Here is a 22,056-nt window from a genome sequence, read left to right as displayed (position 1 = left end):
GGTCTTCTGGCATAATAGAGATAGGGACCCTCCGGGGGTGGAATCGTGATCAGACAGAGGGCTCTCCACCCTCTGCTTCTCCTTTCTAGGGAAGACAGGGCGACTAGCCCAAGTGGGCCATCCGATCGTCGAATTTTGAAACTCCGACGATGCTCTTTCCAGCCGCACAAATGCCTGCGGCTGCTGCTGCTGCTGCATGGCCTGCACTACTTCGGTGAGACCCCTGACCTGCTGAACCAGCAGGTCAAACTGCTCCATGCTGACTGCCGTTGCTGAAGGAGGAGTCTGAAAAATTGGAGATGAGGTCGGAGCTTGCGGATTTCGCTGAGATCTGGCCATGGAGGCCATAGATCGCCTGGTGGATGCCCTTCGGGGGGCATCAGATGGGGATCTGGCAGGAGAAGAAGAAGATGTTGAAGAAGATGACCGGAGACAGTCCCGTTGAGTACTCCTTTAAGAACAAGGATCCTGCGAAGACACAAGAACCGCCCTTCCTCTAGTGTCAATTCTGTTGGTGCAAAATTTCGCCGACGTCGGAGAAGCTGGAGTCGAGAGAATCACGGCCGCCACCGGGACCTGCAAGAGAAGTCTAAACTGAAGTTGGGGGTGCTCCGGCAAGACCCTCCGATGCTCAAGTCAGTACTCTACTTCAACAAAAATGGAGCACTCGAATGAGATTTTAGCAGAGTTTCGAAATAGAGTTTAGAGCTTAGAGAAGAACGTATCTGGAGGTCTCTTTTATAGACGGAAGAGCGTAATTGATTGACAGCGACATCCGTAACTGCCTGGTAGTGGGCTGTTCGGGGCCACACGGAGTTTGTTACGGAGAGTAGTGGTGTCAATGGGCTGTTCGGAGCCACGTGGAGTTTGTTATAGAGAGTGGAGTGGTGTCCGTTGTCGCGACTTGCCAGAGAGTGGTGGGGCCACATGGAGTTTGTTACAGAGAGTGGAGTGATGTCTGTTGTCGCGACTTGCCAGAGAGTTCGGATCGGACGGCTGAAGCTCGATTGGGATGTCTAGTGGAGCGGAATAGCTCTCTGTCTCAGCAATCTGAGAGAAGCTCGAATGTTTCTGAGGTTGCTGACGGGCTGTTGTTGGGTGCCTTAGGCGTTGATGCCGTAGACCGAAGTCATCTACTGTAGAAGCTCGGGTGGAAACTTTCTATTGGAGAAGTCTGACAGGAGTCCGATTGCTAGAGAAGTCCGTCTGAAATTTGTCTGATGTAGAAGTTCGGACGAAGTCCGATTCTTGTAGGAGTCCGGAAGGAGGCCGCTTACTGTAGAAGCTCGGACGAAGATCAGTTACCGTGGAAGCTCGGATGAAGTCTGCTTGCAATAGAAGTTCGGAGTAGAGATCCGGCTGGTGGAGCCCGTCCGTTGTAGAAGTTCGTCTGAAAACATCCGCTGGAGAAGTTCGGACGGAGTCCGGCTCTTGTAGGAGCTCGGATGAAATTCGAAAGGCGGTCGACCACCGTAGAAACTTGGATGGAGTCTGGTTACTGCAGAAATCCTGCTACTGGAGAAGCTCGATCATTGACGAAGTCCAGAAGAAGTTCGAAGTAAAGTCGATCGTGGCTGGAAGAAGTCTGAAAGAGATTCAGAGAGTAGTCGATTACTGTAGAAAATCGGCTGATAGTGAAGCCCAGAGAGCATTTGGAGCAGTCCGGTAGATGAATGGAGGAGCTCATTATTAGAGAAGTTCGGATGGCACGATAGGAGTTAGTCCGTTGGAGGAATCTGGAGGACACTGTGGAAGGTCGACTGTTGGGGGAGTCCGGATGGTATTATGGAAACTCGGACAGCCGGGGGAGTTCAGAAAGACGCCGCACAAGGTCGGAAATCGGAAGAGCCTTGGAAGAATCGACCTCTTACGAACTTCGACTGAGATTATTTTATACCCAACACTATCCCTAATATCTATATAATATTTTATTATTATTATATAAAAGATTTTATAGATATTTACTCCTATGCAATTAGAGCCATCCATCCATTATTTTCCGTGAGCCTCATTGCATGAACCACTACCGAACAGTATTCAACGCGTTCAGACCGGTTCGTCCGGTTGGAACGCTGAACCGGTGGATCCTCCGCACAATAAAAAAGCGGCGCACCAGCGAGAGAGCATCAGCCCGGAGGCATCGTCAGAAGGGAAGCAAAAGCGCACGCGCTCGCACGGTACAAACCAGGGCATTGATTTATTAGGTCACATCCCATGCTTCTTTTCCAATATATCTATATACACACACGTAACCCTCTCTTCTAACCCTAATTCTTCTTCCAGCGGCGACGAAAAGAAGCGCTTTTCTGAACAAACGAAGGCGGCGGCGAGGGCGATGGAGGGAGGTCTTGTCGCCAGGGTTAGGGCTTGAAGTAGGGAAGAATAGGAAGAAAACCTAGGAGGTCGATTTCCTAAAGACGTAGGCTTCAATGGCTCGGCAGGACAACCCCTTCGCCCTCCTGGGTGAGGACGACGACGGCAGCGACTTTACGGCGCTCATCGCCAAGGTTGAGGCCAAGATCTCGACGACCGCAGCGCCGCCAGCGGTGGAGCAGCTGAAGCCGAAGGCCGGTGCCGATGGCTTCCCTTCGAAGCCTCTCCCTCCTTCTGAATATGGTAAGGGTTTTACATTAAAGATATCTTCTTGTGTTCGTTTTATTGATTGCTGGGTGAGGATGTTTCCTCTTTTGTGTCAAAGATTTCTTCTTCTGTTCTTTTTATTGATGGTGGGATAAGGGTTTTTTTATTCTTGATGCCACAGCTCCCTTCTTTTGTTCCTTTTATTGGCTGCGGGATTAGGGTTTTTCATTCTTGATGCTAAAGATCCCTTCTTTTCTTCCTTTTTCTTGTTGAGAATGTGGTAAGGGTTTTCATTGTTGATATAGTTATCTTTTCGTTTGTTCTTTTTATTGATTGAGCGGTAAGATTTTTCCCTTTGTCATGTGGAAGTGACGTTCTTTCGTTCTTTTTGCTGATTCTTTAATGGTTTCATTTCATTACAGTGAGGACGGAGAGGGGTAGAGGGAGAGGTGGCCGAGGCAGAGGTATCGGAAGAGGTGGGTTTAGATCTCGTGGTGGTGGTGCTGGGGATGAAGCAGATGGGCAGTTTGCGAACGGTAACTCTAGGGGTTTTGATGGTGATTCGAATGGACGTGGTCGGGGACGTGGGGCTGGTAGAGGAAGGGGGCGTGGAAGGGGCAGGGGATTCTATGAAGACCGGGGATTTGGTAACGAGACTCCGAATAATGAAGGGAACGAGAACCAAGGCCATGGAGATGGGCTGGAGGAGATGGGTGAGGGCCGGGGCAGAAGTTATGGTCTTGGTGAGACTCGCCCACCCAGATATGAGAATGAGAAGTTTGGTGAAGAGGGAAGGAATTTAGATTGGGAGGGGAAGGGGTATAGTGGTGATGGCCGTGCATTTAGAGGTGGTGAGCGCCGTGGGGGAAGGGGCTATGCTGGTCGTGGGTTTAGGGGTGGTGAGGGCCGCAGATATGGTGGACGTGATGGAACTCGGTACGTATCTGAAAATAAGGAATCTCCTGCTGATGGAACGGAGCAAGCTGTCAATGATGCCCCTAGTGGTGATGGTGCAACTGGATGGTATGCAGCTGTCTGAAAGATTTCTTACTTGTATTGGTTTTTATTGCAGACATTAGTCTTGAAAGTCTATTTATTTTTTTTATAACTGAGTACTTGGTTTAATCTTTTGGATATTGCCTTAGATCATCGGCGGGGCACTCATTCTGAATGAATGATTTAATTTAGCTTTCTGTTTTTCAGCTTTATTATTTCCTTTGGAGCAAAGTGTACACTTGATCTAGTATGTCGGGCTAACTTTTAATCGTGTGGACTGGTTAATTATTGTACACTCTAGCATCAGACAAGTTTAGACTAGTTTTTGTTCAAAGATATGTATGGTTGATGATCATGTTATAGAAGTCATGGTTTTTGATATGAACACTGCACCACAACCTTCATCACCTATTGAGATGATTATAATACCTAGGGCTGAGCAAATAACTGAAACCCGAAGAAACCCACCCAATCCAACCTAATAAACATCGGTTTTGATCGGTTAAAAGACATAAATCGGGTTGGGGTTTGTAAAGAATCGGGTTATTTATAGTCGGATTTGGTTTCTACACTTTTAATCTATATGAAACCGAATGCAACCGATGTAGTATTTCACAAACTCACTTTCATTTTGGGACAGTGTCGTTTAGACTTTAATACTTCATTCTAAAAAATATCCCATCACTCATTTGGATTCATGTGAATATTAATGTTGACTTGTTAATGGAAGCACATCAATTTGAGACAATTTTAAAGTGAAAGCTTTCAGATGTAGTTATTTTCAGATGAGTAAATCTTTTCTTTTTTTGTTTTATTTTGTACAAGTTCAAGAATAAGTACAAAATTTGAAACTTATAAGATTTAGACCTTTTTTGTATTAAATTGACAAAAAAAAAAAGGTAAATAAGCTTAAGTAGGACAATATTGGACTTTAAAATCAACATTGAGTTAATATTGAAGTCCAAACCAACGCAACCCATCCGAATCCACTACAAATCATTTGCTTCGGTTTCAAATGATTTATACATGATAAACGGTTGGCAGTGGGTTGAATTTTCTTCAACCCGATTGGGTTCAGTCGGATGAAATTTCTCTCAACCCGACTGAACCTGACCTGTGCTCAGCCCTAATAATACCCTTAACCAGGATATTATATCAAGTAATGTTGGGTGCCGGACGTGTGCCTTTTTTTTTTTTTAACTTTATTTTTTTAGTATCTTCTTTGAGACACTTATGGTGTAGAATCTAAAGTCTACCAGATTTTTATAAATGCAAAGGGTTAAAAACGAGAGAGGTTTGTGCAATAAATATGATCTCGTTACTTATCACTGTTTGATAAGAAATATATGTTTATGGTCTGGATAAGGTTCAAACTCAATAAACGAGTTCAATCTGAATGATTTTAGGGCCAGGTTGAGATTGTGTGTATGGATGCTGTTTGTGCAGTTCCATTTTCTTATATGTAAATGTGTATATGCCTATATGGGTATGCAGATATATGTATAATATGCTTGCATGCATGTGTGCAGTACCTGCATTCAAGATAAATGGGCAGTTCCATATAGGTTAGTACAACATGCAGAATCTTTTCTCCAATTTGCTTTATTTGATAATGGTAATGGTGCTTTGTAGAGGAAACTTGCAAGGAACTTCCTTTAAGGACTTTACAGTGCTGAAAGTGGTACTCACAAGGGTTAGATAGATCTCTGTTATAATGTTAATCCATTTGATTACTTTGTTTATGCGAATGATACATGGAGTGGGTTTTACATATCAAATATCTGGATATTTGTTGATTTGGATACTAAGTCTCAGTTATAAAAAGTTCACTTCCATATTTTTTTCATAATATGTGCATTTTGATTGGTTTAACATGCAATAAATTTGGATAATTTAAAGGTTCGGCTATAAAAAATTCACTCCCATTGCTTCATAATATGGGCATTTTGATTGGTTCAATATAGTGTGACATTATTGAGGACCTTTGGTTAGGTGTGGAATAGTTTGCGTTGGTAAAATGTATCAATTTGAATTGAAAAAAGAAGGGTGAATTCATTCGTATGGAGCACGTGATTGGACAAGGGGAAATAACATGGCATGTGGTTGTTCAAAGACGACGATCTGAGATTGATGTCCAACAGGTCCTCCATTTTTGTATGAGTCCTGTTGTTATTTTCTTCGCTTCTCACAACTTTGGCATGTAAAAGGTTTCCATTATGTGATGTAGGGCCCAACTGGATTCTTTATGATTGGTGGGGCTGATTCAAGGTGGAGGGGAGGCTGGTACAGTAGATTGATTGAACAATGACTAAATTTACTATAAAGTTTCAAAAAAATTTTGTTTTGATTAAGAAGAGCCGAACTTCTCTTTGAGTCATATTTATTGTACTCTAACACAACATATGATGCGTACTGATGAACTTTTGTTCGGCAGTGCATGTTAGGTATTTATGAAAGGCTCCAAGTTTCTAAATTCTTAGACAAAAGGAGGTTGAGATGTTGTTACCATGCATGAATGTTATTCATTAATGAATTTTAGGTAGAGTATATGACAATGGTTTCAATCTTTTGAACTTATCCCAAATGTCTATAGAAGTGTATTTAGAAAGGGTGGCTGATTTATTTTCTTGGATGACATTATTATATGCTAGTGAAACAGAGGGAGGGAATTAATTTATGATAAAACCAATTTGTTGAAAAAAGAATGCAATATTGTGCCTTGATGACTTGACTATGTTGTTTTATTTGATCAGCGATAAATAAATACATTGTATAATCAGATGATATTTTTAGAGGTAGGATTCTCTCTCCCCCTCTCTCTGTCAAGGCGATTTTGAGAGTTTTTTTGGGATATGATTTGTTATATTCAATTCTTGTTGGTCAGAAAATAATTGTATTCTTGATAATTCAGACATGTGGTTTAACTTAGTGGTAGACTATCATGAGGCATAAAATTTTATCGGGCACCATGAGGAATGGCATTTGTCATTATTATCTGTTTGGATGTTCAATGCTCCTTAGACCTATCATCTTGTTATATTCAGTGAAAGTTAAAATGTGATTGAGTTCCATGAGCTGCTTTGTTGTTAACATAATGTCATCGTTGAAGAAAGAAAACTTGCCGTTTGGTTTTCTGAGAGGATTAGTAGCTTAGCCTTAGTATCAAGGCAGATTTACACGTGGTGCTCATGTAATGTTCTGTTTATGGAAGGCCTTTTGGGGACTGAATGAGATCATGTATTTTTCAGACAACAGATGGGTTATCTGAGCACTTGTGCTATTCTTTTCATCTTTTAGTTTCTATCATGTTTCATGTTGCTTATATGGAGTTTGGTTCTTTGTTTTCAAGTGTGCTTGAATTCCAATCTTGTTCCTATTTTGTGTGTACTCTAGCCTCTATATGAGGTTTTGGCTTTCTGATGCATTTATATTTGATTAGCGATATATCTGACTAAAATTATTTGTATCAGGGACATGCCTACAATGAATGATGTATCGAAGGGTGTAGAGCCTGAACAAGCAAATCCTGAGCAAGTGGTTTCTGAAGATGTTTCTGAGAAGAAGACGCCTGAAGAAGAGGATAACGTAATAATTCCTTCTGGAGTAGGCTGGTTTAGTTACATTTTGAACATGACTTAAGTTGTCGCCTTCATATTAAGTCGTATTTATTCTGTGATTCCAACTAATTGAGCTCTTCATGGGCTGCCTGTGGGCCTGTTCACTCAATCAACAGATTACTGTCATATTGTTCATACTTGGTTTTGGACTCAAATTACTACTGGCTTTTGTGTTGTTCCCCCAAATAAGTACCTTATGTGTTCTTTTCTTTTCTTTCAGTCAATGACCCTTGATGAATATGAAAAGTTGCTTCAAGAGAAGCGGAAAGCTTTAGAAGCTTTGAGGACTGTGGAGAGAAAGGTTGTTGTGGACAAGGAATTTGAGGGAATGCAGCTGGTTGAGAAAAAGAAAGATGATGACCTCAAGCTGGTTAGTTGTTAGGCTCTCGGTCATAGTTAATGCTGCTTTTAAATGTGTTTTTTAGAATCCTTACATTTGCTGACTTGTGACTATTTTGTTGTCCCAGAAAGTCGAAAAGGACAAGCTCAAGAAGAAGGATAGTGTTGAAAAGGAAGAGAAAGTTCGCAAGGTACTATCTAAATATGAACATAATGACTGGCTTTTGTATGCTCTGTTTGTATCATGATTTCTTTTCATGTCAATCATTTTTTTTTATTTATTTGTTACCAAATACAACTATTGGAGAATTTGCATGCTATTTATGGCTTGATTTGTGCTCACCTGCTTTCTGATGCATGGAAGTGGTGCATCACTTAACAATTCTCATGCTAATCCACATTTAAGATAACATTGATCTGTTGATGAAATGACCAAACATTTCTATGGTTTAAGGTTGTGAAATGTAATGCAAGATATCGCAAAGAAGTAAATTGATCATCATACGCTTGGTTGAGTTCATTGGCAAGTATAGTGGTTTTTCATGTTTAGGATATCTATCATCTATACCCAGGAGGATGTGACCATTACCACAATGCCAGCAGCCAGCAGGCCATGTTTCATTCTTGAATCCTTCAAAATCCGTTTAATGGGGTTCTTTCCTCTTGTTTCCAGATAAAAGTACACACTCATTGGTTCGCTGCCAAGAAATGCTATCAAATGTCAATACTATGTTATATAAGACAGATTATTGATTTTAAGTGGAACTATATATGTATATATATATATATATATATATATAGAGAGAGAGAGAGAGAGAGAGAGAGAGAAGCTAGCTATTCTTATGTCACAGCTAACACCATATTTGATTAATCTAGGATGCTGTCTGAGATAGTTAAATTCTTCCTTGGCTGATTTATTTGGTTTAGTTGTTTAATGATTGATATTTTTCATCGATCCTTCTCTCAATGGAAGTTTTGACCATCCTTAGGAAGTAGAGAGGAAATTGAGCTATAAAGATAGCAGGAAAAAAAAAGAAAGAATATATTTAAAATGAATCAAGGATTGTGATAGTATTTTTCAATTTATTCACCATTCTCTTGCTATCATGGAGTGTTTACTGGTGGTCTCTAGTGCTTTGAAAGTGACCTTTGAAGAGCCTTCCTAGCATTAGATGTTTGGATAAAGTGACATTAGTGTTGAAATGAAGATTAACAAAATGGAAATTAGGGTGGAACACAGTAGGCTGTTATGTACATTGTGATATGGTCTGCTACCTTCTTATGTAAAGTGTGTGTGTAGATTATCCTAGCATTTTTTTGTGTTGTATTGGTTCCAGTGATGATAGTTGATAAGATTACCTGCTCCGCAATTTTCATATAAGCTTGTATTATTAAATGGAATTGTGGGTTCAAGAATTTTTCTGTCTGCAAAGAGTTGCCTGGTGTCGATAATGCTAATCGACGTTTAGGTGATGACAGCAAGGTGTGACCAGTAATGTGATATGACCCTTTTTGTTCATACTTGCAGTCAGTGAGCATAAATGAGTTCCTGAAGCCTGTGGAGGGCGAGAGGTATGCGGGGTCTCCATCTGCTCGTGGACGTGGTGGTGGTAGAGGCCGTGGTCGTGGAGAACGTGGTGGATTTAGAGGTGGTTTTGGAGGTCGTGGACGTGTCACTCCTGCACCTTCCATTGAAGATCCTGGCCAGTTTCCAATTTTGGGGGCTGTTGCTAAGGCGTGATTTTGTTAGTGGTTAGATTTTTGTTTTATTTCATCTTCCTTTTCCTACTCTTTTTTGGGTTATGGATCTACTCAATATACTTTATATCAATCTTATAGAGGTGTCATGGGCTTCAGGTAATGCTGACATTATCGTCTCTATCTCGGGGAACACCTTCATATATGGCGATATTATTTTTTATTTTTGACATTCAACCTAGCAAATATCGTTGTTATATTGGTGTTTGTGGCATGCGAATTATCGTTGGATGCACTCTGAATTGAATTTGGATTTGTTGGCCCTGGTATTCTTTTTCAGATTGATGTTGTGTGCCTGAAGCCATTTGGAGCTACAAAGCATTTTCTAGGAACACAAATTGTGTTGTTGGTTTTTTTTTGTATCCTGTTTTAGTTTGAATTCTCAATTTCTTAGCATTTTCTAGAAACCGGGCTGGGCGGTGACAACCTGTGCTGTTGATTTGCTGTATCGCGTTTTGGTTTATAATTCTCAATTGGATTTTGATAATAAACTGGTGTTACTGGAAAGATTGAGATTGTGTTTTGCTGGAACACTTTGTTTGAAACCAGATATTCTCTACTCATGGATCCTCGTTCACCTCCCCGTCTCATGACATATCGGATCATCAGGCTTGGTTTCATCCATTTTTAACCCCTCAGACGTAACCAACCGTCCACAATTATATTTTTGCAACACTGAAAAAGCTTTTATATAAACTGATTAATAATCTAGTTGCGTGCTATGTTTTGTACGTGCCAAAACACGCGAAAGTTGTTACGTGTCTTTTGTGTCAGAAAGCATATTGCTAGCATTGCATCTGAACAAACGCCAAAAACTAGCCCGTGTCTTTACTGGGTCTGGCTTTATTGGTGGTAGCCCTTTTTGCTAGGTCTGGGTTCAGCTATTGGGTGGTGCACTTCCAAAAGCCTGGAGTTGTTCAGGAAGGTCTCTCCCCCTTTTCTATGAGAAAAGCTTTGTTTCTATTCTGCATTGATCCTAAGGGAGGCCCATTGATCTGAAACTTCTGAATCTGTGTCTTTGCCTACTCGCTCTTATTTGCAAGCTATGCATGTAACTTCAACAAGCACGGTCTTAACCTAGATTTGATCCCCATTACAGAGGCTCACGGTACTCGTATTCGAGAGTGCGAACTACTACAATGATTTTATCGATGAACAATGCCGACAAACTATGTCGGCAGTTGCCATTTTTTTTTTTTTTTTTTTTTGGTAAAACAAAAAGGGGTTGGGAGTGGGGCGTCCCGGTGTGGTTATCTTTGTTGGGCGTGACCATAGAATTTTCGATTCAGAGAGTAATTTGGGGAAGGACCCGCAGTTGCCACCTTTTTAGCGACTGAGTCTCTGATAAGAAAGAAGAACTCGTATGCCGCTTACCATCAAAGTATGGAAAAAATCACCCTAGGAGGAAGCGGGGGAAAGAGCCAGGACTCTCTGCCCATAGCAGCTCCAATTCCCGTTTCATCTCCCCGAATCCTAATGATTCTCCTTTTTTTTTTGGTTATCGCTAATCTCTGTTCACCTCCCAAACAGGGCCACCTCGTCTCAATTACTTCTCTCAGCTCCAGAATGTTAAAACTGGTCCTTTTGTTGGTTGCAAAAAGGAATGACTCTCCAAGTCTCCATCTGTCTTGTGTTGAGATGGTTGACGCCTGAGCAGTTGACAACCAACAAAACAGTTGTCCAAGGATCTGAGTTTATATGGAGACATAGAGATGGCTGTTTCTGGAATTGTGTTTGTGTCATGGGATGTTATCCATGCCAAACACAGATGACCTGCAAGGCTCATGCCAAGCTAATGATCCGCGAGGCTCTTCTATGGAGATGGAGGGGTACAAAAACACCACTTGCCCTCTTTACACTTCGACATATTAAAAGGTGTCTTCAGATAACCATGCAACTTACATTAGGAAGGCCTGGGATTAGATGATGTTAGAGCACTACTACCCAAGTCGTACCAACCCATCGCCCCTCACCAATCGTGAGGTATTGTCCGCTCTGGAACGGGGCCCAGGCCTTTGACCCGGTTAACACCCCGCCCCTCACGGTTTTGCCCCGCAAAAGGCGCCTCACGTGGGAGAGGGAGGCTGGCAATACTTAAGCAGTAGCCTCTTTTGTAAACTTCCGGTATGGGACTTTCGGGCTCGAAGCCCCCGATGCCCGCCCACAACAGAAGCCCCCCTGCAAAGGAGGCTACTGCGCGGACGGGGGACGGGTTCCCACAGACGGCGCCACTGTTAGAGCACTACTACCCAAGTCGTACCAACCCATCGCCCCTCACCAATCGTGAGGTATTGTCCGCTCTGGAACGGGGCCCAGGCCTTTGACCCGGTTAACACCCCGCCCCTCACGGTTTTGCCCCGCAAAAGGCGCCTCACGTGGGAGAGGGAGGCTGGCAATACTTAAGCAGTAGCCTCTTTTGTAAACTTCCGGTATGGGACTTTCGGGCTCGAAGCCCCCGATGCCGACTTGACCGTCGGAGGGTCCCCACCGGAGCCGCCTCCGGTCAGTGCGGACTTCCTTTTGCAGGTGCACGCTTCCCGGCGATCGGGCGACGAGGCGATTGGCCGCAACAGATTGGCGCGCCAGGAAGGGGACAGCATGACAAAGACAAGAGCTCAACGATCGAGAATCACTGGATCGGCAAGGCGTTCTTCCCGCCGGGAAGAAGCCTCCCCGCCCCCACCGGCGGCGGAGCCTAGCTCTCCGCACCCCGCAGTAACCACGGAGGCCCAGATTGCGGCCATCGTGCGGCAGATTACCGTGCTGACCGACGCAGTCAAAAGCCTCCAGCAACAACCGGCGGCCCGACCTATGCCTTCCAGGAGCAGCCGCCGACGGTCGCGCCGACCCCTGCCGCCCCCAGGCGAGCACTCCCAACAGCGCTCCCACGGGGAGGAGGAGGGTCGACCTCGGCGCGACGACCGACGGTCCCAGCGGCCCTCTCCTTCCCCGTTGGAACGGGCGAGGAAGGAAAAGCGGCCGCGCACACCGTCGGCCTCTCCTTCAGAGTCTTCCGGAGGCTCCACTCCTGGGGTCTCCCAGCATCGACGAGCGGACGACTACGAGCGACGGTTCGAGGAGATCGACCGCCGACTCGCCCAATTGCAGATGGACGGCCAGAAGTCTTCGAATGACGTCGACTTCCAGACCGCCCAACCTCTCACCCGACTGGTCCTCGACGAGCCGATTCCCAGTCGGTTCAAGATGCCGCACGTGGAGCCCTACGACGGCTCCACCGACCCAGTCGACCACCTCGAGAGCTATAAAGCTCTCATGACAATTCAAGGGGCAACCGACGCTTTTTTTTGCATCGGTTTCCCCGCCACACTTCGCAAGGCTGCCAGGGCTTGGTACTCCGGTCTTCGATCGGGCAGTATCCATTCCTTCGCGCAGCTCGAGCACTCGTTCGTGGCCCATTTCAGCACCAGCCGAAAGCCGCCGCGAACGTCGGATAGCCTTTTCTCCCTCAAGCAGGGGGAAAATGAGACGCTCCGACACTTCGTGGCGCGATTCAACGCTGCCACGCTCGAGGTCCGGGACCTCAACGAAGACATGGCGGTTTCAGCCATGAAGAGGGGCCTGAGGTCGTCCCGATTTACCTATTCTCTGGACAAGACCCTCCCCCGAACATACGCCGAGCTATTGGAGCGCGCATACAAGTATATGCGCGCGGACGAAGGAGCGTCCGACCGACGCTTGGTCGAGCCCAGGGGTCCGAAGGAGAAACGAAGAAAAGGTCGGGAGCCCGCCGAACCAAGCCGGCCCCCGGCCGGTAGTCGGCTTTCTCCACCCCGACAGATCCAAAAATCACCCCGCCGACAGACTCCAAGGTCGGTGCGTCCCAGGTATGACTCCTACACTCCTCTCTCCGCTCCCCGTGCGCAGATCTTGATGGAGATCGAGGGGAAGGAATACCTGCGACGGCCTCCGCCTCTGAAGGCAAAGGGCCTCGACCATCGGAAGTACTGCCGGTTCCATCGGAGCCACGGCCACGACACCGAGCGATGCATCCAGTTGAAGGACGAGATCGAAAATCTCATCCGCCGAGGGTATCTCGGCAAGTTTCGAAAGGGTCCGCCGACCCGACCGGACTGCCGATCGATGCCCCCAGCCGACTGAAGAGGCACCGACTAACCAGCCGATGGCCGGAGTCATCAACATGATTTCCAAGCGGCTGGGATCGGGGACGTCTACAGGGGGGGAGCCGACCAAAAAGCCACGACCGAACGACGTAATCACCTTCGCGGAAGACGACGTTCGGGGCATCCAGACTCCCCACGACGATGCTGTTGTTGTATCGGCGACAATAGCCAATTACGATGTAAAACGAATTTTTGTTGATAATGGAAGTTCGACAAATGTTTTATTTTACTCGACCTTCTCCCGAATGCGACTACCGACGGATCGACTTAGTGGGGTCTCCACGCCCTTGATCGGCTTTGCCGGAGACACCGTCACGACAGAAGGAGAAATCACCCTGCCCGTGACGGTCGGTACCGAACCACGGCAAAGCACGGTCTCCCTCATCTTCGCGGTCGTCCAAGTCCCTTCGGCCTACAATGCCATACTCGGCCGACCCGGACTGAACGCTCTCAGGGCGATCGTCTCGACGTACCATCTCCTTGTTCGATTCCCGACCAGAAACGGAGTCGGGGAGATGGCGGGATCAACAGCTCGCCCGACGATGCTTTCAAATCTCCGCCCAAAGCAACGAGACAAAGGATCCCCTGACAATCGACAAACTGGATCAACGGGAGGAGGAAGAGCGGGGTTCGCCGGCCGAGCAGCTCGAGGCGATCCCGATAGGAGAAAATCCCGACAGAAAAGTTTGGGTCGGGTCTCAATTGCCCGACGCCGAACGCCACCGACTGGCGGAGCTCCTGACGGCCAACGCCGACATATTCGCATGGTCGGCAGCTGATATGTCGGGCATCCCTCCGGAAACAATGACTCACCGACTCAACATCGATCCGACGATGAAACCGGTGAGGCAGAAGAAAAGGTCCTTCGCCCCAGAAAGGCAGAAGGCCATCGACGAGGAAGTGGACAAGCTGCTCGAAGCGGGCTTCATTCGCGAATCCACGTATCCCGATTGGCTCGCCAATGTCGTCATGGTCAAGAAAGCCAACGGGAAGTGGAGGATCTGTATCGACTACACCGACCTCAACCGAGCATGCCCGAAGGATAGCTTTCCACTCCCAAAATCGACCAGCTGGTGGATGCGACGTCCGGATTTCGACTGCTCAGCTTCATGGACGCCTTCGCGGGTACAATCAGATCCGGATGGCGCCTGAAGACGAGGAGCACACCGCGTTCGTGACCCCCAAGGGCCTCTACTGCTACAGGGTGATGCCCTTCGGATTGAAGAACGCCGGTGCCACCTACCAGCGACTCGTCAATAAGGTCTTCAAAGACCAGATCGGCCGCAACATGGAAGTGTATGTGGACGACATGCTGGTGAAGAGCACGCAGATCCCGGAGCATGTTCAGGATCTCGAGAGACCTTCCGCACCCTTCGACGACACCGAATGAAGCTCAACCCGACCAAATGTGCCTTCGGGGTGACCTCGGGGAAGTTCCTCGGATTCCTCGTTTCTCAGAGAGGGATCGAGGCCAACCCTGAGAAGATAAAGGCGATCCTCGACATGCGTCATCCGAACACCAAGAAGGAGGTCCAGCACTGAGCGGGAGAATCGTCGCTCTTAGCCGATTCATTTCCCGATCAGCTGAAAGGTGCCTCCCGTTCTTCAAGACCTGCCCAGGCGAACGGTTTTTCTTGGTCGGATGAGTGCGAACAGGCCTTTGAAGACCTGAAGAGGTACTTGGCTTCCCCGCCGCTGCTCGTGAAGCCGCAGATCGGGGAGACCTTGTATCTCTACTTGGCTACATCTTCTGAGGCGATCAGTTCGGTGCTCGTTCGGGAAAACGAATGCCGAACCCATCAGCCCATCTACTACATCAGCAAAGTGCTCCACGGGCCGAAGCCAGATACTCGGAGACGGAAAAGATGGTCTTCGCCCTGACCGTCTCCGCGCAACGGCTCCGCCCATACTTCCAGGCCCACGCCATCGTGGTACTCACCAACCAGCCCCTGAGGGCCGTACTGCGCCGACCCGACACATCCGGGCGACTCGCTAAGTGGGCAATGAAGCTCAGCGAGTTCGACATTCAGTACCGACCGAGGCCTGCCTTGAAGGCTCAGGTCTTGGCCGACTTCATCGCCGAATGCCCGACGACCGACAAAAGGTCGGGAGCGGAAGGCCCGGGACGAGATTCGGTCTCTGAGCGGGACCCGATCTCCACCTGGGTACTTCACATCAACGGAGCCTCCAACGCTCAGGGAAGCGGGGCCGGGCTCCTGCTCACGAACTCGGACGGGGTAGTCACCGAATACGCCCTCCGGTTCGACTTCAAGGCCTCCAACAATCAAGCCGAATACGAGGCACTCCTCGCGGGCTTGAGGATGGCGAAGGAATTGGGCGTCGACAGCCTCCGGGCATTCTCCGACTCTCAGCTGATCGTGGGGCAGGTCAAGGGCGACTTCGAGGCGCGAGATCCGACCATGATCCAGTATCTTCAGAAGGTAAAGGATCTCGTGGCCCGCCTCGGGTATTTCGAGATCTCCCACATCCCCAGGACGGAGAACGCTCGTGCCGATGCTCTCTCCAGATTGGCAACGTCGGCCTATGATTCTTTAGGTCGGACGTTTGTCGAAAACCTCCAACAGCCGAGCATTGATCGGGTCGAAGAAGTGCAGCAGCTAACGTCCGAACCAAGTTGGATGGACCCGATCGTCCGGTACTTGTCCGACGGGACCAGTCCCAAAGATCCCGCGGAGGCCAAGCGACTCCGATGGTCGGCGTCACAATATGTGATCATGGACGGCCGACTCTACAAGAGGTCGTTCTCCCTCCCTCTGCTCAGGTGTTTGGGACCGACCGACGCCGACTACGCTCTCCGAGAGGTTCACGAAGGAATTTGTGGGAATCACTTGGGGGGCAAGTCCTTAGCCTTCAAGGTCTTGCGACGGGACTACTACTGGCCGACCATGCGAAAGGATGCGGCAGAGTTGGTCCGAAGGTGCGAGCCATGCCAGAAGTATGCCAATATTCAGCGCCAACCGGCCAGCCAAATCGCTCCCCTTGTCGCTCCGTGGCCCTTCGCTCAGTGGGGAGTCGATATTCTCGGCCCCTTCCCACCGGCGTCGGGCCAAAGGAAGTTCATCGTTGTCGCCATCGACTACTTCACGAAGTGGGTCGAGGCTGAGCCCTTGGCGCAGATCACCGAGCGAAAGATGGAGGACTTCGTCCAAAAGTCCATCATCTTCGGGTTCGGATTGCCGCACACCATCATCACCGACAACGGGCGGCAATTCGACAACCAAGACTTCAAGGACTTCTGCGCCAGGTTCCACATCCGTCATCGACTAACTTCAGTCGGGCACCCACAGTCCAATGGCGAGGTCGAGGTGACGAACCGAACCTTGCTCCATGGACTCAAGACCCGACTGAACGAAGCCAAAGGTCTCTGGGTCGACGAGCTGGGCTCCGTCCTATGGGCTTACCGAACGACCCCCCGTATCCCGACCGGGGAGTCGCCGTTCAGTTTGGCCTACGGGACAGAAGCTATGATCCCGCTCGAGATTGGCCTGCCATCTTCAAGGGTCGAGCAGTACCGCGAGCCGGACAACTCCGAAAGCCGGAGGGCCGACCTAGACCTCCTCCCCGAACTGCGAGATGAGGCTCAAATCCGAATGGCCTCATACCGACAGAGGGTCGCCCGGTACTACAACGCCAAGGTCAGACCAAAGCTCTTTAAACCTGGCGACCTAGTCTTGAGGAAGGCGGAGGTGTCGAAGCCCTTGGACCAAGGGAAGATGGCTCCCAACTGGGAAGGACCCTACAAGGTTGCTGACACCTTCGGGCCGAGAGCCTATCGGCTGGAAACCCTTGAGGGAAAAACCATTCCCCGGACTTGGAACGCCGACAACTTGAAGCTGTATTACCAGTGAATTCTGTAATTCAATCATCGGAATACAAGTTCAGTTTCAAAAATCGGAGTTCTAACTCTTCGACTACTGATCGGCGCTCAGCCCCGACGCATCGACGCGGACCTGGAACCGACGACACATCGGCCCCTTACTCGGACCGATGCATCTACGATGACGGGAGTTTGTACTCCTTCTACGGTCGAATTTTCGGGCAGAATCCATCGGCCGACTGATCGATCGGGCCCCGACCGAAGAAAGGCTAAAAGCCCACGCGGCTGTTGCCGCGACATTCCGACCGGGCTACGGCCGGTTGAGGGATATTCGGCTTACCACCGTCTATCACATGACACGACCTGCGGCCGGCTGAACGACACTCGGTCCGCCACCGTCTGTCGAAGGACATGAGAACCCGACGCAAGTGCTTGGGGATCCGACTTACTATCGCTCCCCCGACACTGCGTCGGTCGATGTTCGAGTGAACGCATCTACGGAAGTCCGACTACCGAACCTTACCAGGTTCGATCGGATCCCGACTTAACAGATGCGCCCGAATAGCGACTACAATTGTTGAAAACCGACCTAAAGTCGGGACACGAGCTGCTTCGGAGCTGTGCAAGCCGGTTGGGTCCTACCGACTTACCCGAGTTGGCGACTTCTCTAAGTTGGCGACTAGGGTTCGACATTACAGCGATAAGAAACATTACAAACAAGAAGCAAAAGAGAATACAATTTCATTCATTGATTAAAAGAAATTACAAAGTCGGGCCGAAGCCGATTACATGTGTTCTCAAAAAGAAACAAAAGGAAGACAGTCGGCTGGACCGATCATTCGTCCTGGATAATCTCTTCGACCGACGGAGGATCGGGAAGAATCGGCGTCTCGACCATAAGCGGCGCTGGGTCGGCGGCGGAAGGATGTCCTTCAGTCGGCAAGGGACCTCCGGTCGGCTCCTGCTCCGGGACGGCTTCCTCCGTTGGGATGATGTCTCCCGACTGATGGTCGGCCTCCTCTTCGGTTCCGTCCTCTTCGGCGAGTAGCGGCGCGACTCGGCTGACGTCCACCTCCGGGTACAAGGCATGGACGGCATCCCGACCATCTTCGAACCCGACCCGGTAGGAGGCGAAGCCCGATTCGAGCATCTCCTCCTTGAACCGGTCGGAGGCCCGGAAGTCCTCAACCGCACGATCGGCCGACTCCCTCGCCGACCGTGCCTCGTCCTCAACGTGGGCCAGCTCCTCCTTCGCCAACTCCGCCTCGGCCCTGGCAATTTCGGCGTCGATTTGGGCGATGGACAAGTCCTCTTCGGTTTCCGCGAGCTTCCCCAGGCTGACCCGAAGTTGCTCGCGTTCCCCTTGGAGTTCGGAGGTGGCACTGTCCCGTTCGCGTCGAAGACGACGCACGACCCGGCCTTTGTGCTTGGCCTCCTTCTTGGCCGACTTCAGTTCGGCCATAAGCCGGGAGACCTCGTCCGTCAACTTGGCCTCCCGGTCGACCGACTCCTGTAGCTGGTCGACTAGCATCGTTCTTTCGGCCTCGGCCGCCGCCGACCTTTCCTTGAAGGCTGCCAGAACGTCGCCGAACCTTCGGTATCCGGCCTCCAACTCGGACATGGTGAAGATCAGCTGCCGACGGAAAAAAGCTTTGTCAGAATTATGTGGCAAGCAAAAATTTTTAAGGAAAAAGGGGACGCGAAGCTTACCTCCACCATCGACGGGTAGAACCGCGACAGCATCTCGGTCACCTGCCGAGATCGCAACGACTGAACGTCGGTAGGGAGGAGGATCCCCTGGCACAACCTCCTCGCAAGGTTGTGATCGGCCAAGGCCGATGCACCCTCGGGGTAGTATGCGCTTTGGGGCATTGATCTCTCCTCCTCCGAGGGCTCCATCGGGGCTTTCCCCCGATCAGCTGCCCCGACCGACGGGGCTAGCAGCGATGGGACGCTGGAGTTCGACCCGGCGCCCCCCGTTGCGCCAGCGAACGCCTCCGGACGATGTTCGGCTTCCCGAACGACACCAGGCTCCACCCGCGGCGGCGAAACCGCCGACACTCCTTCGGCCACTTCCTCGGTCGGCCTCTCCTCGACTCGGACGGTCGGAGCCGCGAGGGCTATAATCGGCTCCGACCTCTCGGTCGCCGACGCTTCCACGGTTGGCGGGACTGGGACTGGTCTCTTGGAAGGGCGCGAAGGGCCTGCCCCCGACGCTGGCCTCTTCCTCGCGGCGGCAAACTGACGAATTTCGGCGTCGGTCGGCCTCATCCTCGGCGGTGTCCCTGCAAAACCGACCACTGTTAAAAATCGGACCGGAACTACCCTAAAGCCGAACAAAAAGAAAAGCTGAGGAATCGGGCGATACCTATTCGGGGGACCAGACTCAGGCCGGCATCATAGAGAGCTTGCTCGGTAACAAGCTCCCTCTGCTTCGGGACCAACATGTCTTTGAGTCGGTGGAAGTCCTCCCGGTCGTCCACGTCGACCCGACTGTTGTCGTTGGCCTCAGTTCGGGGTACACCCCAGCGAGAAGGAAAGCCCCAAGAGGAGGAAGAGGAAACAAAGAAAAACTGGTTCTTCCATCCATGAATGGACGATGGAAGACCGGTTATGAAGGCAAGACCCTTCCGGGGGTTGAAGAGCCACCACCCTCGGGCCTTAGGGTGGGGTCGGAGCACGAAGAAGGCCCGGAAGAGGGAAACGCGGGGGTTGGTCGGCAAGAGCTGACACAACAGCGCGAAAGAAATGATTAGCCGGACAGAGTTCGGCGCCAGTTGCGCCGGACAGAGTCCGTAGTAATCAAGCAGATTCCGGACGAACTCCGGAATCGGAAGTCGAAGACCCGCACGAAGGTCCTCAACGTACAGCCCCAGGTCGCCGGGCGGAGGGTTGTTGACCCGACCGCCGGCCCCTGGAGCATAGAGCCGAAACTGCTCCGGGATGCGATAGTGCTCCCGAAGCTGATCGACGTTCGGCCCCGAAAGCGAGGAGGCCTCATCTTCCGGAGCCGATCGGGTGTCGTCGGTCGGGTTCCCCGACCGAGCTCCCTGAGTCGGTTTCCTGGTCATTGTGCAGGAACCGAAAGAAAGGAAAGGAGGGAAGAAAGCAAGAAGGGGAAGGAGGACCACGAACCCGATGGACCCTCCGGAAGTAGAGAAGAGCTCTGCCCGCGACGACCGAAAAATCGCCCGGACAGAGTTTCCCCAGCAAATGGCAAATGTGGGTCAGGGTCCGGGAGGTCCTATATATATAGGGCCGACCGACGGCCGAGATGCTCCCGCGCCGACCAAGGTCCCCCAGATGCGCGACGCGTGGCGCCCGCCGGTTGGCTAAGGATTCGGCGCGCTTCGCCCCGGGACGCCCGCACCGCCTGCATTAAATGCCGGAGCGGGCGCCGGCCAACCACCTTGACACGCGGCGCGCGGGGGTTGGCTCCGCCGTCGGCCGCCCGCGCCGGTCCGCGTTCCCGATGGGACGCCTCATCCACGATCGGCGCCGAATATCCGATCGACTGATGCGGTATCGTCCGGCACCCGATCTTCTGGCACCGACGTGACGGCTGACAACGACAAGACGTGGCGTCTGACACCTGACGCCGGCGCGACTTCCGGCATCGACTAGACGTTCGGATCACTGGGATTCGTGAGATGTCTGACAACGGATCAGCCGGCGGTACGGTCGGATCTGCACTTGCGACAAATCCACTCCCAGTCGTCCGGCCTTGCTACCCGAATGAAGGCATCGACCAGCTCTCCACCCGACTTGAGAGTGGAGGGGGGCAACTGTTGGGGGATACCCACCGACCGACCGACCGTCTGTCGGAGGGCCCGACCGTCTGGCAGCCCGACCGACCGACTATCGGAGGGCCCGACCTGGCAGCCCGGCCGACTAACCGACGACCCGACGGACGACTCTGCCTGGCCGATCATAGGTCGGGCGACAGGCCGACGGACGCCATCAGCGGCTAACTGCGGCCATTCCATGGTCCATTCCCGACCGACTAAACCCAGAGGTCCGTTAGCCGACCCACATGAAGCTCGCCGACCGACGGAGGAGTCCGACGCCACTCTGCTGGCCACCGACCCTGGGTCGGCCGACTCCACCAACCGCCGTACGGCCGCCAGACGTTGTCAGCTCTGACACGGACATGCGGCACGGTCACCTAGGGGCGTTGTCCCGCCGAGAACCGGGTCAACCCTGGTGATTAGACGGCTACACGGCGACGTGACATTTTCACGGCGGCTCTGACAGTCTACAGTGAGTTGACAGTTCCTCACTTGTCCGCGCCATTAATGATGGCGCCATACCGTACTCCACTATATATACCGGGGAAGGCAACAGTGCAAGGGATCGATCCGCCCGTCTCTCCCACATACGCAGGCTCGCCCCTCTCTCTCTCTCTCCCTCTCCCTCTCAGAGCTCTCTGTCTGCATTTCACTGTTGCCCAGTCACCTCTCTGACTTGACCGTCGGAGGGTCCCCACCGGAGCCGCCTCCGGTCAGTGCGGACTTCCTTTTGCAGGTGCATGCTTCCAGGCGATCGGGCTACGAGGCGATTGGCCGCAACAAGATGTATAAAAAGATTGCTTAATTATATTATAAATATATAATATCAAAAAATTGATAATTATATATTATGCGGACCCATGAACAACCCATCTCATGAAAGAATTTTATTGATAATTACATAAAAATTATAATCAACAACACAAATTAACAATTAATTATACAACATTTCGCCAAAAAGAGGTAAGATTAGTATATTCAGGAAGCTGGGCCCCATG

General features: G+C 50.2%; 1 protein-coding gene across 2 annotated transcripts; it reads left to right on the top strand.

The window, feature by feature from the left end:
• Positions 1-2,140: 2,140 nt before the first annotated feature.
• Positions 2,141-9,487, top strand: LOC140855793 (uncharacterized). Of its 2 annotated transcripts, XM_073252640.1 has the most exons (8): positions 2,141-2,204; positions 2,284-2,616; positions 3,003-3,603; positions 7,047-7,161; positions 7,414-7,563; positions 7,661-7,723; positions 9,061-9,284; positions 9,390-9,487. In XM_073252640.1, exons 2-7 carry the CDS (start codon positions 2,430-2,432, stop codon positions 9,271-9,273), a joined length of 1,329 nt encoding a protein of 442 aa, XP_073108741.1. In that variant the 5' UTR covers positions 2,141-2,204; positions 2,284-2,429; the 3' UTR covers positions 9,274-9,284; positions 9,390-9,487. The 2 variants fall into 2 exon arrangements, with proteins under 2 accessions (XP_073108741.1, XP_073108740.1); XM_073252639.1 differs by having other exon boundaries at positions 2,143-2,204; positions 9,061-9,487.
• The last annotated feature ends 12,569 nt before the right edge of the window (positions 9,488-22,056 follow it).

Source organism: Elaeis guineensis, chromosome 2, assembly GCF_000442705.2.
Source record: "Elaeis guineensis isolate ETL-2024a chromosome 2, EG11, whole genome shotgun sequence".
Classification (NCBI taxonomy): Eukaryota; Viridiplantae; Streptophyta; class Magnoliopsida; order Arecales; family Arecaceae; genus Elaeis; species Elaeis guineensis.
This window is presented reverse-complemented; position numbering and strand designations above follow the sequence as displayed.

Bases quoted from the DNA above. Each gene is read 5' to 3' on its own strand.
- LOC140855793 (XM_073252640.1), top strand. From the start codon at position 2,430: ATGGCTCGGCAGGACAACCCCTTCGCCCTCCTGGGTGAGGACGACGAC. The intron at 7,162-7,413 runs GTAATAATTCCT...CTTTTCTTTCAG, and splicing joins CGCCTGAAGAAGAGGATAAC to TCAATGACCCTTGATGAATA. The intron at 7,564-7,660 runs GTTAGTTGTTAG...TTGTTGTCCCAG, and splicing joins AAGATGATGACCTCAAGCTG to AAAGTCGAAAAGGACAAGCT.